Source organism: Capsicum annuum, chromosome 2 (genome assembly GCF_002878395.1).
Source record: "Capsicum annuum cultivar UCD-10X-F1 chromosome 2, UCD10Xv1.1, whole genome shotgun sequence".
Lineage (NCBI taxonomy): Eukaryota > Viridiplantae > Streptophyta > Magnoliopsida > Solanales > Solanaceae > Capsicum > Capsicum annuum.
Genome location: NC_061112.1, coordinates 129,147,570 through 129,164,045, shown reverse-complemented (window position 1 = coordinate 129,164,045; position 16,476 = coordinate 129,147,570). Strand labels below are relative to the sequence as shown.

At 32.1% G+C, this 16,476-nt stretch overlaps 2 protein-coding genes across 2 annotated transcripts; one reads left to right on the top strand and one right to left on the bottom strand.

The window, feature by feature from the left end:
* Positions 1-1,889: 1,889 nt before the first annotated feature.
* LOC107859379 (serine/threonine/tyrosine-protein kinase HT1) lies at positions 1,890-5,179 on the top strand. Its single transcript, XM_016704366.2, has 4 exons — positions 1,890-2,166; positions 2,444-3,656; positions 3,863-4,318; positions 4,604-5,179. The coding sequence occupies exons 2-4, from the start codon at positions 2,895-2,897 to the stop codon at positions 4,898-4,900; spliced, it is 1,515 nt and encodes a 504-aa protein (XP_016559852.2). The 5' UTR covers positions 1,890-2,166; positions 2,444-2,894; the 3' UTR covers positions 4,901-5,179.
* An 8,580-nt stretch (positions 5,180-13,759) lies between these two features.
* LOC107861223 (transcription factor bHLH162) lies at positions 13,760-16,219 on the bottom strand. The gene is made up of 3 exons (XM_016706582.2): positions 15,937-16,219; positions 15,064-15,420; positions 13,760-14,054 (listed from the first exon to the last, which is right to left on the bottom strand). The coding sequence occupies exons 1-3, from the start codon at positions 16,084-16,086 to the stop codon at positions 13,944-13,946; spliced, it is 618 nt and encodes a 205-aa protein (XP_016562068.1). The 5' UTR covers positions 16,087-16,219; the 3' UTR covers positions 13,760-13,943.
* Positions 16,220-16,476: the final 257 nt, after the last annotated feature.

Genomic DNA, 16,476 nt, shown 5'->3' with positions numbered 1-16,476 from the left:
TATAAAAGAGAATAATAAACTTTGGTAGTCCTCACAAGGCTACTTTAATAATTTCAATTAATTTGTTAATTCACTAAAATTATGATATGTAGTTGATATAGATAAAATTACTTAATTTCTTTTTTGCCAAATGAGACTTTGTATGTGGTGTGTCATAATATGAAAAATCAATATTGAGTTTTTCCTTGATTTTTAAATTTTTTAACTAATTTATTTTTTTTTAAAATGAAATAGGAAGGAAATTACAAAACGAGAAAACAAACCTTCACTAATAAAGTGAGAATTCAAGTTGGCAATTAACTGAATTATTTAGATTTTTCTGTTGTTTAACTAATCAGATGAACTGGGTATGGTTCTCAATATTTTCTAATTACTTTTTATGAATTGAATTAAAAAAATTATGAATAATTTTATCTTGCCTTTGAAATTATCAATTAAATATTTCAAATACTGAAAATTAAAATTATTGATAAAGTTAAAAATGAAGATAGTGGTATCAATTAAGATGTAAATTATTTTTAAATTATCTTTTTTGATTAATTGAGAATTAATATTCTTAGGCATAAACTAAATATAAAAACTATTAGTTTCTTGAGGTTTATTTTGATAAATTTAATTTTATTTTTCTTAATTTAAAGTAAAACTAAGCTTAAATTATCATATTAACTAATTTACATTCTTGCCACGAGAAATTATGAATAAAATTAATATTTAATAAAAATCAAAGAAATATATTTCTATTTTTGGCTATAAAATATATATTCATAAACTCATAAAAATAATAATGCTTTTCAATTTACTATCTTTGCGAGAGTAATTATTTTGTATTTAATCATATTTTATATAAAAAATTAAATTACTTGAATTTGGCCAGAGTTTAGTACGACCCTTATAAAACACTCTCTCTATATATACTTATAGAACACAAATATAGTGAGGTGGTTATGATGAAATCTTTTTAATCTTAATTTTAATTAAAACTATTGAACTCTATATTAAGAATGAAAAATCTCTTATTAATGATAGATTAGTTTTAATTTTATATTTTGCCTATATTATGGTCTTTAATAAATGTACAACTTAACTTCAATTTTGAAAAACTTGACTTTTATTTATCTTTAAATAATGAACACATCAACTCTGTCAACTTAAAGGATCACAACTACATATCTGGTTTAATTTATGGTCAAATATATTAATTAAACAGTGTAATGATCAAAATTGGAATAAAACTAATAACACCATCATCAAATCTGTTAACTTTCCTAAACAAAATGAAAAATAAATCATACTCCATCTATTGTAATAATGTACTTGTCTGTCTTTATTTATTAATAATCCCTTTTATTGTCTATTTTTCTTTTTTATAATTTTTTTTCTTGCGACATGAGAATTTTTGGCATCTTCCATTTTCTTTTCTGTTTAAGATTTTAAAATTTAATTTCTTTTACTTTTTTTTTAAATTTCATATCAAATAAAAAAAATTGGTGCAAATAAATGGACAGGTGGGATTATATTATTATGAATTTACTGCCAACTCACCCTACCACAATCCTCCATATCCGTGACACCGTACCATTTAACCGTATCTAAATATTAAAAAATAAAAGTAACAAGGACAAAAATAAAAATAATTTTAAAAAACCAGAGTTTTCCTTTATTCCGTACCCCAATTCTCTGATGGTGACATTGTATTCTTCCCAATTAAATTGCTTTATTCCCCATTTCTTATTACTCCTATTATTTTTCTCCCTTTTCTGTCCTTTATTGACTATATAATACTTGTAATGGGCCCCACTCCCCACCACTCATGGGGCCCACTACACCGAGCCCAATTTTTCCTGTAGTCAGCAACAAAAAGGGGTCCACATGAATCATCTACGTGAAACAATTGGTCACAGAAAGCACCTACGTATAATTTTTATTTTGATAGATACAACCCCCTAGTACTACTACCTTATATTAACTAGGATTTTTTTTTTGGTAGCAAAAGCTTATATATTAATTAGGATAGTTATGTTGAATGAAGTTTTTGAATTTTCTTCTCTCTTTCCTCTCTTTACATTATTAATAATGGCTTAAGGGGAAGAGAGAAAAGTGAAACAAAAAAATAAAGAATTGTAAAGTTTGTATCAAAGATTGGTTCTTTAAGAAAATAACATTTGGGTAAGTGTGTTGGTACATGGATCTTGTTTTTATGGAAAGGGCATTTTTTTTTTTTTGGATATGAGTGTTTCTTTTTTTTATTTATTTAATTGTTATTTGTATTTGGGAACATGATTAGCTAAGTTGGTGGGTTAATGGGGTTTATCATGATGGGTATTTCTTTATCTTTAAGCCAATTGAGTATGCTTTTTGTTTTTTAATGTTATTTTATTTGGGTGTTTTTTCTTTCTTTTAAGGATAAAACTTATATTTTTAATTTGTGTATGGGATCTTCCAGGTTTTGAGAGAAGATGGTGGGTGTTTGACTTTGGAGCTGAAGATGGTTTGCTTTGCTTTTTGAGGTAATAGTTTGGTGTTCTTGCAAGTGGGTGGCATTTGGTAGGTCTACAAGTCTGAATGGTCTTGCTGATGAGCTGTTGTTTGTTAGATGTTAAAAACTTTTGATCTTTGATATTGGGATTTTGCCTGTTTTAGTTTTGGTGTTGAAAAAAGTTGTTTTGAAGTTGATTGATCATTTATGGTATATCTGCTCATGGATGTTGGAGTTTGATTTCTTGATTTACTACCCCCTTTGATGGACTTGGAGAAATTGTCAATAGAAAACTTGGTAGACTTCACAGGGGATTTGAAGAGAATTCTTGAATTTGAACCTTGTTGTAAGCTGGAGGAGGAGGTATAGAAGAGATTTTTTATTGGTTACAAGGTGTTGTAAGGTTCTGATTGAAGAAATGGATGAAGAAGTTAATTCTTGGATTAGGAGAACAAAGTTTTCTCATACAGTTTGTCATAGGTTGGATTCTGCTAGATTGGGCTCTATTCCCATTAGTTCTATTCAGTCAGGAAGAATTGCTGGTGCAAAAACTAGACCTGGAACAGGTTCTCTTAATCCAAGGCCTGAGCCGACCGTTGCGCGTCTTCAGCGCAATCCAACGACAAATAAACAGAGGACTGTATCACCTCATCCAGAAACACCAGTTCCTGATACCTTTAAGGAAGCTCGATCTAGTCAGAAGAGATTCTCTACTCCAGTTCCACAAAGGAAGGAATATGAGAAGAAAATTGTGAGCAAGTCGTTTCACAAAGATACCCGCGAATCAAAATCACCAACCGGAAGATCTCCTGGTTCAAGATCTCCAGCAAATACAAGTCCCCTTCGGCATTTCACATCATTCAAGTTCCATGATAAATCAAAGGGCCGGAAGGATTCAGCATGGAGTAGGTACTTTGATCATGGTGTTGGTAGAGTTAGTTCTGTGGAAACAGCAGATGAACATACAATTGATCTTTCTAAGCTTTTTCTTGGGCTAAGATTTGCACACGGTGCTCACAGTCAGCTTTACCATGGGAAATACAAGGATGAAGCTGTTGCAGTGAAAATTATAAGATTGCCAGATGATGACGAAATTGGAGCTTTAGCAACTCGATTGGAGAATCAGTTTACTAGAGAAGTTACTCTCTTGTCTCGGCTCCATCATCCAAATGTTATAAAGGTAGTAAATAGAATTAATTTTCTTTTTTGGTTGATTTCATTTAAGTATCTGGTTATCCTGCTATAAAAGTTTCACAGCCCTGTTAGTTCCCTCATTTGCTTCTATAACTAGAGAGTCTCCATTTTTAAACGGTACAGCAATTGTGGTAACTTGTCGTCCTTATAAAATTTCTTTGTGATTTGGTTCGTATGACCCCTTTAATGCAGTTCATAGGTGCATGCAAACAACCACCAGTTTTTTGTGTTGTTACGGAGTATCTGTCAGAGGGTTCTTTGAGAGCATACCTCCACAAGCTTGAGCGTAAGTCCCTAGTCCTGGACAAATTGATTGCACTTGCCATGGATATTGCTCGTGGCATGGAATATATTCACTCGCAAGGCATTATTCATCGGGACCTCAAACCAGAGAATATTCTTATCGATGAGGATTTTCACCTGAAAATTGCGGACTTTGGAATTGCTTGTGAGGAGGCATACTGTGATCTCCTGGCTGATGACCCAGGCACTTACCGTTGGATGGCACCAGAGATGATCAAGAGAAAATCGTATGGCAGAAAAGTTGATGTATATGGATTTGGACTCATTCTGTGGGAAATGGTGGCTGGAACCATTCCTTATGAAGATATGACACCAGTACAGGCTGCTTTTGCTGTCGTAAACAAGGTATGGTCCAACATTTGGTACTTCCTTATTCATATACCTCTGGAACTCTTGTAATATTGTGTTATTTATGAACTTTATAATCAGTTATGAAACTCGTACCTCTGGATAGTGGAATAAATAACTTTGATCTCTACATGGCTGAACACGTTGATGTGATAGCAATCCACGTGCCCCCAGACCTCCACCTGTCCTCCCAGCAAAACCCCTCTCTCTTCATGATTCTTCATAAACTGTGAATTAGGAATTTATTTAATCCTAAAAGAACTTGTTTTTGGGACCTTTCAGAATATGAGACCACCTATTCATGGGGACTGCCCTCCAGCCATGAGAGCTTTAATTGAACTATGTTGGGCTCTGCAACCAGAAAAGAGACCTGAGTTTTGGCAGATTGTGAAGGTACTGGAGCAGTTTGAATCATCAGTCGCTCATGATGGGACTCTGACTCTTGTTCAGAAGTCAATTTGTCAAGATCACAAGAAAGGGCTTCATCATTGGATCCAAAAGCTTGGTCATGTACATCAAACTGCTTCGTTACATCAAAATGTTTCATCAATGCCCATGCCAAAACCTAGATTTGCTTGAATTTCTGGATGATCTGACTTTAATAGTTTTACCAGGTCTCTGTGTAATTAAACTGCTTTTGGTTTCATACCGTTGTATATCTCTGTTCCATTATTAAGCCAATGTGAATTTTTAGACTGTAGGTGTGCATTGAGGTGGCCTCTGCCATTTTACCTGATTGGTACACAAAGTATGATCATTAGTTCTTGAATGCAAGTGCCATCTGTAAGGGATTGTTATAGCCTTCGTAATTTTGTATGATGGGTACACAAAATATGATCATCAGATTTTGGATGCAAATGCCATATGTAAGGCTAGGTTAAGCTGAATGGAATAAATTCTGCACTTTTAAGTGGTATATTATATGCTTGTTAAACCAAGATAACCATTGCTGAAAAAAGATATAGTATTTTCCTTAAGTTTTCTGCTACCTTCAATATTGCAAGCATAATCTTGCTTGCTTGCTTTAGATCCTCAAAATGATTTGTCAGCTTTTTCCTTCAGGTGATTTTTGAGTTGACCATAAGGTTTGTGATTTTTGTATTTTACTGAAGCGTGACACCTACACGCTGCTGCTGCTGATTGTTGGTGATATAACTAATGCAGCTTGTTATTTGTTGCATGTGATTTGCTACCCTTCTTTTGCATGTTGTTATCGGTAATATTAACTGAAACACTGCCACAGGGCGCTTTTCTGAACGTAAAAACTGGTATCATTTATCGACATTAAAGTTAACAGTGTTGATTTAGAGAAGCTGATTGGTTGACATTGGATTTACTTAGCAACTCAATATATCTCTCTCTGCCAACAGGTTGTATGAATAAATATTAGGGACTATATTATATATTTGCCATATTTGAGATGGTTGTAATTGACAGGACACACAATCTAGAGTATGGTGGCTTAGTAATTTCCCCTTCTTTTCCTATCCTTTCTTCTCCGAATGCATTCACACAGTTATTAAATAGTGGTGGTAAGGTGCATCACTTGTCTTCTTTGTTTGCATTTAACATTTGTTTCTAACTATGCCAACACCCTCTTGCATCCTTCATGTGTTGCCAGACTTTTGCTTTGCAGGGTGCAGATCAGAGAAGATAGCCGGTTCCGTACATTTTAAAAGGGTAAGAAGATAATGTGAATGCTATCCTTCACATTAAATTTCTTGCTACTTATTGCATCAACTTGCAGACTTGTTTTTCCTTTCTTATAGGTATGTATGCCCATCTACTCCACTACATCTTGAGTGCAAATTAAATATCTTCTCATTTATTACCCCTGTTGTTGTGTCTCCACAAAGTTGGTACTGAATTTTACTCATGTTGCCCTTGCATGTTATACGTGTATCAACCGGTCCATGGAAGCATCGTAACTAAGACAACTAGTTGACTTATCATGTGTGCATGCATGAATCTTGTGTAGATAATATATGTTATACGTGTATCAACCGGTCCATGGAAGCATCGTAACTAAGACAACTAGTTGACTTATCATGTGTGCATGCATGAATCTTGTGTAGATAATATATATCTAAAACCAGTGGCTGCATCGATTAGTTTTATGATGTTCAATGAACCATCGTTTGCATGGTCTCCGTGATACTTGTAATGTGATTAGAATCTTCAAACATGCACTGTGATTCCGTTTTGACAGTTTGAAATGGAAAAAGGTAGTGATATTTATGTTTCGTGTTACTTTTCTGAGTTTCACATGTTACCTATTCTGGATATTTTTATATCATGGTTCATGTGAATTGAAGCTTTGAAAAATCTTGCAGGAAATGAGAAGAGATGTGGTCCTTCCTTTTGTGTAACTCACGTAATAATTGAGAAGATTTTTTTAGTACGGACAGCACCTCTTTCATTTTTCTCTTGAAGAGCAACATTCTCTAGATTTTGGTTTTGTTTGGTACAAGGGATAATGAGGGATATCCCAGGATCAAGATTCACTTTAATAAATCTTGTGATATCCCACCGTATTCCATCCAGCTTGAGATTATTCTATCCGACCTTCTAGATAGGATAGATTAGTCTAGAGATATTAATTGTAGGATAATTGAATCTGCGTGCGTACCAAATGACAGGATCCAATTAGGATAATTATACAACCGTTTCATCTCTCATAATTTAATTTGGATAGGATTTATGGTTGCGTCATAAATAAAATATACTAACAATTATCTATTCTAAATTTCCCCCTTTTTCCTCTCTGTCGTGTCTTGTTTACACTTCTTTCGAACGCATGTAGTTGTAAGCAATTAAATAAAAGTAAACATTATAATAGGCAAATGTCCAACACGACTGTCACAGATAAAATGAGAGATTGTCCTTGAGATGGTTAGGAGTTAGGAGATGCATTATGTCGACGTCCGTCCTATCTATGCACCAGTTGCAAGTGTGAAGTCATAGTAATCGAAGACATCAAACGATGATGAGGAAAACCAAATATTACATGGTCGAAGTTGTTCGAAAGAAGTATAATCAACTAGGGTCTAAAGCATAGTTGTACCAAACAGTATGACCTAGTAGTTAATGAAGATTGAGAACATATCATCTTTGGTTTAAATTCAACCGGACGTAAAATACATGGTGATTTTTTTTTTTCTTCCATCTATTCAAATCTTCACTGGATGTAAAGAATTTTTCTAATACTAAACAATCTAAATGTTGAATCGATGTGGGTCTAAATGAACCGACACGTACGATTAGGCAAGATTTTACATCGTGTCTTGGTCCTACCATGTTTTTGTTACTTTTAATAAGAAAAAATTTTAGTTTTGGAAAATTATGGTGTTGGAAATGAGCCATATATTCCAAAGAAAAATACCAATTAAAACAAATTACTCTAGAGCTACAAAATAATGTACTAGAAGCTTTCGTATTGTCAAAAAATCACAAGAAACATAGACAAAAACATGTCTCATTTTGAAACCAGACAATCTAAATGTACTTGCTTTACGAAAATACATTCCCACTGGTTTTGGAATCCGTTTTGAAACCAAACATGTGACATGTTGTTGTACAGTCAACATCGTTTTTATTTGTTAGAATTTTTTTGGGAAAAACTAATTTCAAATAAAGTGTAGTGTGAATAGTATTATTTTATGAGCTAATTTTGCAATCCTTAATTTGCTCGACTTGCTCGGCCGATGTCTGAGACAAGTCAACTTTTCTGCTTTCGTGATCTAAGAAAAGTTCTTTCTTTAATATGTAATACATAAAGTTTACACGAGCATGAGTACTTTCATTTTTGATCTAGAGTGTTTAATAGTATTTAATTAAACTAGAGAAATTCAATCGATAGAGAGAGAATTACATAAAAGCATGTGCACTTTATATCATTAATATTGTAAAATAAAATAAAACCGTGTTTATTTCTCCTATAATTAGAGAATTTGTGTGCATGTTGAAAGTTTTATGTCAATTTAACTTTAACCGAGTTATATCGGCAAAGTATCTTTGATCTCTTAAAGTGGCTAATAAATGACTCATGTACTTTCCATCTAAAAATATAAAATTGTTATGAACAGTTCATATTTTTTTACACAACCAGAAGAATTGGTAGTAATCTGTTTCAAAGTTTTAGTATAATATATATGGCACTTTGCGAGAATTTGAGCTGTAACTGTTGGTGATCCGCCCCAAGGATAAAAATAGCAACGCAAAATAATCGTATTTTAGCAAATCACCATCTCTCTCTCTATATATATATATGGGAAAAAGACACAAATGTCAGCTCGCCCATTATATTTCCACTGATATAGCCATTGATTTGACAATTCCAATAGATAGCCATTTAGGCTTTTCTGTTGCTACTACCTCCTTTTTTTTGGTCTTTTTTTTATTTATTGTTTAATTTTTAATGTCAATTATTTTACATGTTACGTTCTCTTTCTTCCTATTTTTTTTTGTTTGAGTTTCACTATTTTTTTCTTTTAATGTTGTTATTTTTTTTATTTTTTTTAAAGTCCACTTTGTCCACCCATTTATTTTTTTAGATGCGATCACGAAAATAAAAATATGAAATACAAGTCCACCCATAATTAATCTATCTCTTTTCATATGAATTAACACTATAGTGACACTTTGACTTTTTTTTTTCTGCTATCTCTCACTTTTTAGTCAAAAAAATTAAGAAATGTTTGGACAGTAAAGGTACAGGGTTTAATAAATTTTGTATATGCTTGCACAAATTTTCACAAAAATTTAGGTGAAGTTAACAAATTCACGAATAACGAAGCAAATTTTCTTTGTAAAATGTGTATTTATATGGTATATATATATTCTATCAACGTGATATAAAAGTGTATCAATCTAGTATAAAAGTGTATCAATGCGGTAGCAAAGTATATTAATGTAGTATAAAAATGTATTAATGCAGTATAAAAGTGTATTAATGTGGTATAAAAGAGTACCAATTGGGTATAGAGACTGCATGTGCTTGTATAAAATTTCCTTTCTCTTTTTTAAAAAGTGTATCAATATAATACAAAAGTGTATCAATTTGGTATAAAAGTGTATCAATTGAGTATAGAGATTGCATGTGCCAAATTGGACCAAATGGGTAAAAAAAGAAATTAAATTTAGCTGACAGGTTATATTTATTCACCTTTTCAAATTGTGTCAATTTTTTTTTTTAAATGGTGACCCCATGTCCTTATCCCTATATAATATAGGGGAAAAGGTTAAATTTACCCCTCTACTTTGAAAAAATAGCTAAATATACCCTTCGTCATACTTTAGGGTCAAATTTGCCCTCACCGTCATACTTTGGGGTCAAATTTACTCCCCTACTTTAAAAATTTGGCTAAATATACCCTTCGTCATACTTTGGGGTCAAATTTACACTTCATGTCATACTTTGAGGTCAAATTTACTCCTATTATTAAGAAACTTTTCATGTGTACCCTTTCTTGATAGTAAAGCTCAAATCAATGTTAAATACCTCATTTTTTGAAAAATAAAATACAACCTTAATCTAACCTATCTAATCCGACTTGAGCCACAAAAAAGACACAAATAATTATACGCCCTTCAATTCTGTTGGACGATTTTTTCCAACGAGATTAAGCCCCTGGATATTGATCAGTGCATAATTCATGTAAAATGATCTACATAAGTGCAAACACAAAGAAATATATCCCTCATTCAGTTCATGGACTTTCATCAGTACAAAACTCACGAAAAGTGACATTTGATGGTCCAGCGCAATAGACTGGGCCATTGGATATTTATCTGGATGATTGAATTAAGAGATCTCCATGTGTACCAATTGTGACATTTATTCATTCATCTATCTGTATGTGAAATTTAGATCTATACAATTTCTTTCAACATGTCATTTGCTCGAAAAATGTATTCACTAATTCGAGAATCTAGATGCACATAGAATTGTATATCAAATTTTAAAATTTGAACATAATCGAATAAAATCAGAGTTTGTGAAAAATATTTTCTCTAGTTCCATGCTTCTACGTTATCTCGTTCTGTTTTACGCTTTGTTCATTTGTAAACAACCTACCAATGTTGCACGTTGAAAGAGAAGTATTTTTATTCGTTGAGAAAATTCGACCAAAAGAATTGAGAGAGAGATATATTTGTTTGTATATTTTTTAAGGGTCGGATCAGGCGAATTAGATTACGGTGTGATTTATTTTTAGAAATTTAGGTAATTTAACAGTTGTTCGACAATTGCATTAGTTGTCTCAATAACTTCGCAAAGTTGTCGAACAACTATCAAAGTTGTTGGAACGAAAATATTTAAAAAAAAAAAAATGAAAAAAAAATTATCCCTTTTACCTAATTTTTTAAACTTGAAGGACCCTCACTTAATTGGGAAACTTGTTTGTCCCTTTTAATCTAAAGTCCGGTTTCCGTGCCTAGACAAGGCAACTTTGATAAGGCAATTTGTTGAGCATAACAAAGTCCTTTTTTATTTCTTAAACTTCGTGATTAATCAAATAGTGTCACATAAATTGAAATAGAGGACTTCAAATAGCAACTCTTTGATCTTTATTTTCTCCTTCTTTTTTCAGTTTCATGTTTTCTCTAAATATTTGGGTATAACATATGTCCGATTGTTGATATATTGTCTCTTTTATCTTGTGATGTTACCAGCTAGAATCCTAGTGTTTTCTTCTTACTGGTTCTCATATAGTGGGATGCGGGTATCGAATATGTATAATTGTAATGGTACACATTCAATAATTGAAGGTGGTGGAACTGAGAATATTACATTGGATGTGTGAATTTACTAGAGGGGTCAGAGTTGGGAATGAGATTATCCGGGAGAAGGTGAGAGTGACTTCGATAGAGGACAAGATGCGAGATGGTTTGGGCATGTGATGAGGAGGGGTGCGGATGCCCCAGTTCGTAGGTGTGAGAGACTAACTTTGGATGGCTTTAGGAGGGGTAGAGGTAGGTCGAAGAAATACTGGAGGGAGGTGATTAGATATGACATGGAGCAGCTTCAGCTTACCGAGGACATGACCCTAGATAGGAAGGAGTGGAAAGCACGGATAAGGGTAGAAGACTAGTGTGAGTGTGTGGGTTGTAGCAAGAAGTCAGAAGAGATCTTGTGTAGCCGGATTAGTAATTCTAGGGCTGTGTACATAGGTATCTTTTGATATGCGTGTGTATGTTACTACTAGGTGGATGTCCTATTTCTTAGTTCCTATTTTCTTATTTCGTGTTGCCCTTATTTCTCGTATTTCGTATTTCATATTTCTCTGATTTCTATTTTATTATTTCTTATTTCTGTTATGTCATCCATCCCCTTGTTTACTATTCTTTATCTCGAGCCGAGGGTCTATCGGAAACAACCTCTCTACTTCTTCGAAGGTAACGATATAGACTACGTACATCTTACCCCCCAGACCCCACTTACACTGGATTTATTGTTGTTGTTGTAATGGTACACCCTTAAATTTATTGAATTTAAATTCATAAAATAATTAACACTATATTTTAAATTCAAGATAACACCACGACACTATACTTAGTAGGGCAGCAGCAGACAGGCAGGACATTATGTATAAAGTCAATAAATAAAGATGCTAAATAAAATCTCCTTTTGGAAAGAAGATTTGATTAAAACAACACTTTATTACTCCATATAATAGTATTCTATGAAAGAGGAATGTGTGGAAGGGAAGAGACCAGCAAAAGGAAGATGTGTACAAACACTGACGGAGTCAGGATATTTACTAAGGAACTTTATAAGTGAACATACGAATTAACAGAAGGAGGTTCAATATGTAATATATATACATAAAATATAATTTTAATCATGTATATATAACATAATTTTTCTCTGAAAGAGATTCGAATGAACCCCTGACAAAGGAAAGATCCACCACTGTGTATAAACCACGTTGTCCATTTTACGTACTTGTAGCTTTTCATATATCTTTCAAAGTGCCTACACAATATATTCTTATCCTGCTATTCATTCTAAATAAAAATCTTACACGTACCTACGGTAACCTAGAAATTGAATTAACTACTGGTTTTGTGGGTTTTGAGATTTTTATTTTTATTATACCTAATAGATTTGAAATATCATTTTTTTCTATTCATTTAATGAGTGGTCAACATATCTTAATTCGTCCTCTCTATATATCAACTCTTAAATTTTATTTAATACAACAATTGTCAAGAGAAATATTGGTCCAGATCAACACTGACTATTAAGTCAAATATATAGAATTAATTTAAAAATCGATTTTATCGGGATCGACATGTTCAATTCTCTGTGTAGATTTTATGCAGATATATATAGTATCCTTATCTTCGTATAGTGTGCATTGAAATAAACTATATACATTGGCTTTATTCCTTGAAAATTTTAATAATAAATTTTATGATTTTAATTTTATTTGAAATAATAATGAAGGTTGTGAAATACATTTACAAAAATTATCTGAAAAAATAAAGAAAAAAAAATATCAAATTTTTATCAGAAATATTTTAGAACTTTGAATCAAACTTCATTTAATAAATAAAGTTTTAACAATAACATCCAATTATATATTGCAAATAAATGACTAGGATCTTATTAACTAGAATTAATCCTTACTTTTATCAATTTGTGAAGTTAAATGTTATTTGTGTTTTAAAAATTCTACATAAAAAAACTAATATGCAACAACAAAAAATAACTCTAAATTATTACAATATATCTAAGACCGTTTATTAAAATTTGACTTTAAACCATTAATTTTATTGAGACGCCCAGACTATATATATATATATATATATATATATAGTATCTTTATCAATTCACAGAAATTCAATTTATTTATTTTCCCTAAAATTATAATATCACAAATCTTAGTATCGGAACTGCACATCACCTCACAGTTATAGCCCAAATAAAAGGAAACACTCAAATGGACCTACAACGAGCGATCTGAATTAATTGGGACTCCAATATGAGTACTGGATACCGAATGAGAAACAAAAAAGGAAAAGAAAACACTTAAATCTCTTAGAATAAATATCAAAGATACAACTAAGGAGGACCCGTTATGAAAAAATGTTTTCTATTTCAGTGGAGCAACACAATTGTAGACATTTTTATAAATCATAGATTAGAAGTGGGGCAATTCCCTAGTAACAACCCTCAGGAAGCAAAAAGAGAATAAAATAGAAATATTAATAAATTAACATGAGTGCAGTTCCGGCTAAAGAGAAATATTAATAAACACACATTGGTTATTAACTAATGAGCGATCGTGTTCAAGAAAAAAGATAAATCTAAATAAAGGAGCAACAACACAAAATGATACCAAGCTCCTAAACTTTTATAATCTAATACCAATCGACATTGTATATTTCTATCAGTAACAGTTTTATGAGACAAATCAGGAATGTATAACTTCATCGCCAAAACATGAGTGCAATATCAACTTGTTATGTGATCAATAAATAGTGAAAACCATAAAAGCCAAGAATCCACCAGTACCATCAAGCAGGAAATGAAACCTTGTCCTTGAACAAGTACTAAACAGCTGAACAAGATGATTTAGCACATGCCAAAAAAAAAAATTAAAAAACATGAAAACATTCATTGTTTGATTGGTAGCAACCTAGCAGCTGCACCCACAAACTGCTTTAATTTCTCAGAAATTCTTGCAGCATTTCCGTATCCTGACAAATACGTTGCACTTTCTCCCACCTAAACAGTACATAGAGTCGGATTCAGAATTTAGACGTATGCTCTTAGGGGTCGTTTGGTTGGAAAATAAGTTATCTCTGAATTAGCTATTTCGGGATTAGTTATTCTACACCTAAGTAGAAACAAAAATAATAGTACAATCCCCGGATAACTAATCCGGGGATGAGTTATCTCATGCATTTTATTTCAATCAAAACATGAGATAAACTCATTCTAAAACTAATCTCGAAATTAGTTATCCCTTATTCCTCCTGCCAAACGACCAATTAGAGCTCGTTTCAGACATGCAACATGAAATAATGATATGAAAACAAATTGATATGAACTGATGTTTTGTGTGGAAATGCAAGTCGTATTTTTTTCTAATAAACATGAAAATCCCACAAATTGTTAAACCTATAAAAATTTCCTCAATTCTTACATAATCTTACCAAATGAGCAAATCATAGTTCGTAAACAAAATATCGTATAAAATGTCATATTGGTAAATTTCATATCTTCATATTCCTATTGTAAATAAATTTTACAATTACAAACACTTTTAAATACACAATTTTATAAAAGTCCACTAGTTAACAATAAAATTAACTTGTTATTCTTTAATATAATCTTTTCATATGATGTGAACAATCTTTCATGCCTAGTACGAGTCTTTTAAAACAAAATTTAAGATGATTGATATTTTTTAACAAAATATAAACTCATGATTTCAAATTAATATTTTAAAAGAAGTTAATATCATGATTTGAAATCTCAAATCATGTTTTTGAAAAAATTGGGATATTAAATCACGACTTCAGATCACGATCTGAAATGACATGTCCGAATGCTAATTTGAAATTGTGATTTCATATCTCTCGCATGACTGAAACGCTAGCTTAATTTTTTGTTGACGGATAATACTGTTGTTTCTCAGCCGCGTACTCATACTCACATATAGTACTGTTGAATCTCAAAATTATTGAATTCTGTCGAACATGCTATCTAAAGGAAAAATGAAAAGCTGTACCTTGGAATGTATGGAATGGTAGATGGAATCACCTACGGCAGTATAACTGGCATTAATAACTTGTACGCCATCTTCATGAAGCATACGAATGATATCGTTGAACATGTAGTGATAATCTGATCCAGTAATTAGAAGCACTTCTAGAGCTGAATCAACAATATGAATCTCAATATGTGGCAATGGCAACGTCCTTTCTATTATTGTTCTCCCAGCATTATTGTTTGACATTGATCTTGAATTTACAGTACTAGCTGCTGTTAATCCTTCTTTTTTCTGTCTCATTTTCTCCAAATCTATCTGTAGTTTCTTAATGTAATTGGCTGCTTCTTCTAGTTGATCTGGCAGTGACGAAAATTCCTGTAAATTAAATTAAAAGCCTAGATAACTATGGCGCCTTGAGATTTTGTTAATGTATGTCGGTGACTAGATCAGGAGGATCTGGGATTTGGAGGTTTCAGGTGTCACTGCCACGCTACTTTAAAAGTAGACGTGTTACTATTAATATAGTTCATGTACAACAAACATTTGATTGATTTGATCAATCATCAACGTTGGGTTCCGATCGGATAAAAGAGAAATATGATCTTTTATAGCAAACAACCAAATGGACAAATACATGTCCATTTATTAAATAGAAAAATTCATGCTCAACATAGTAAGCTGACACAGTTTGAAAAATAGTGTATAATAATTTTGTTAAACACTTAAATGATTTATCATTTCAACAATCATATGACGAAGATGTCTACTAGATCTCAAAATATGAACTCGAACATGTGAAAAATCAAATCAAACTGACTATTTTTGAAAGAGGAGAGGCAGATGAAGGGAATAATAGAATGCAGAGAAGATAGGAGAAATAAAAGGTAGAACCTTAGAATGTTGATCATGATGGACAAGTGAATTGAGTTTCATATAGAGATCCTTCATTTGACTTCTTCTGTTTTTCTCAATTGTTTTTCTGTCAGCTGTTTTACATGATAATGATGAAGAGGTAGGTTTGTTACAGTACGTTTGCTCCATCTCGATATCCAACAACCATGGAAAATAATTAGTCACCAGCTACCTCTATTATTTAAATAATTAGTTGTTGAAGATCTGAAACAGAGTAAAGTTTGTGTAATAAATGAAAGCGAAAGGCAAATATGTGAATTGTGTAGTAGAAAACAACATGACATGATTATGTGAAGATGAAAAAAGATGATAGAATTGTATGTAGGGCTATTACTATTTGTCTTTTTTGGTCCCACAGGTGACCATTTTTTTTGACTATGTCTCCAGTAATGGGAAAGCATCCAACACACTGCCAATATCAGGCTGATTATGAAATTCGTTTCATATTTTTTGTATGATTTAACAATATTTTTAAGTGACTGATTATGAAATTCTTTTCATATTGTACGTATGATTTAA

What these genes read in the sequence shown, in the direction of transcription:
- LOC107861223 (XM_016706582.2), bottom strand. Translation starts at nt 16,086, where the DNA reads ATGGAGCAAACGTACTGTAACAAACCTACCTCTTCATCATTATCATGT. An exon ending in ATCATGATCAACATTCTAAG is followed by an intron (nt 15,421 to 15,936) that starts GTTCTACCTTTT and finishes TTTAATTTACAG; the next exon opens with GAATTTTCGTCACTGCCAGA. An exon ending in ACCATTCCATACATTCCAAG is followed by an intron (nt 14,055 to 15,063) that starts GTACAGCTTTTC and finishes TGTACTGTTTAG; the next exon opens with GTGGGAGAAAGTGCAACGTA.
- LOC107859379 (XM_016704366.2), top strand. Translation starts at nt 2,895, where the DNA reads ATGGATGAAGAAGTTAATTCTTGGATTAGGAGAACAAAGTTTTCTCAT. An exon ending in ATCATCCAAATGTTATAAAG is followed by an intron (nt 3,657 to 3,862) that starts GTAGTAAATAGA and finishes CCTTTAATGCAG; the next exon opens with TTCATAGGTGCATGCAAACA. An exon ending in CTTTTGCTGTCGTAAACAAG is followed by an intron (nt 4,319 to 4,603) that starts GTATGGTCCAAC and finishes GGGACCTTTCAG; the next exon opens with AATATGAGACCACCTATTCA.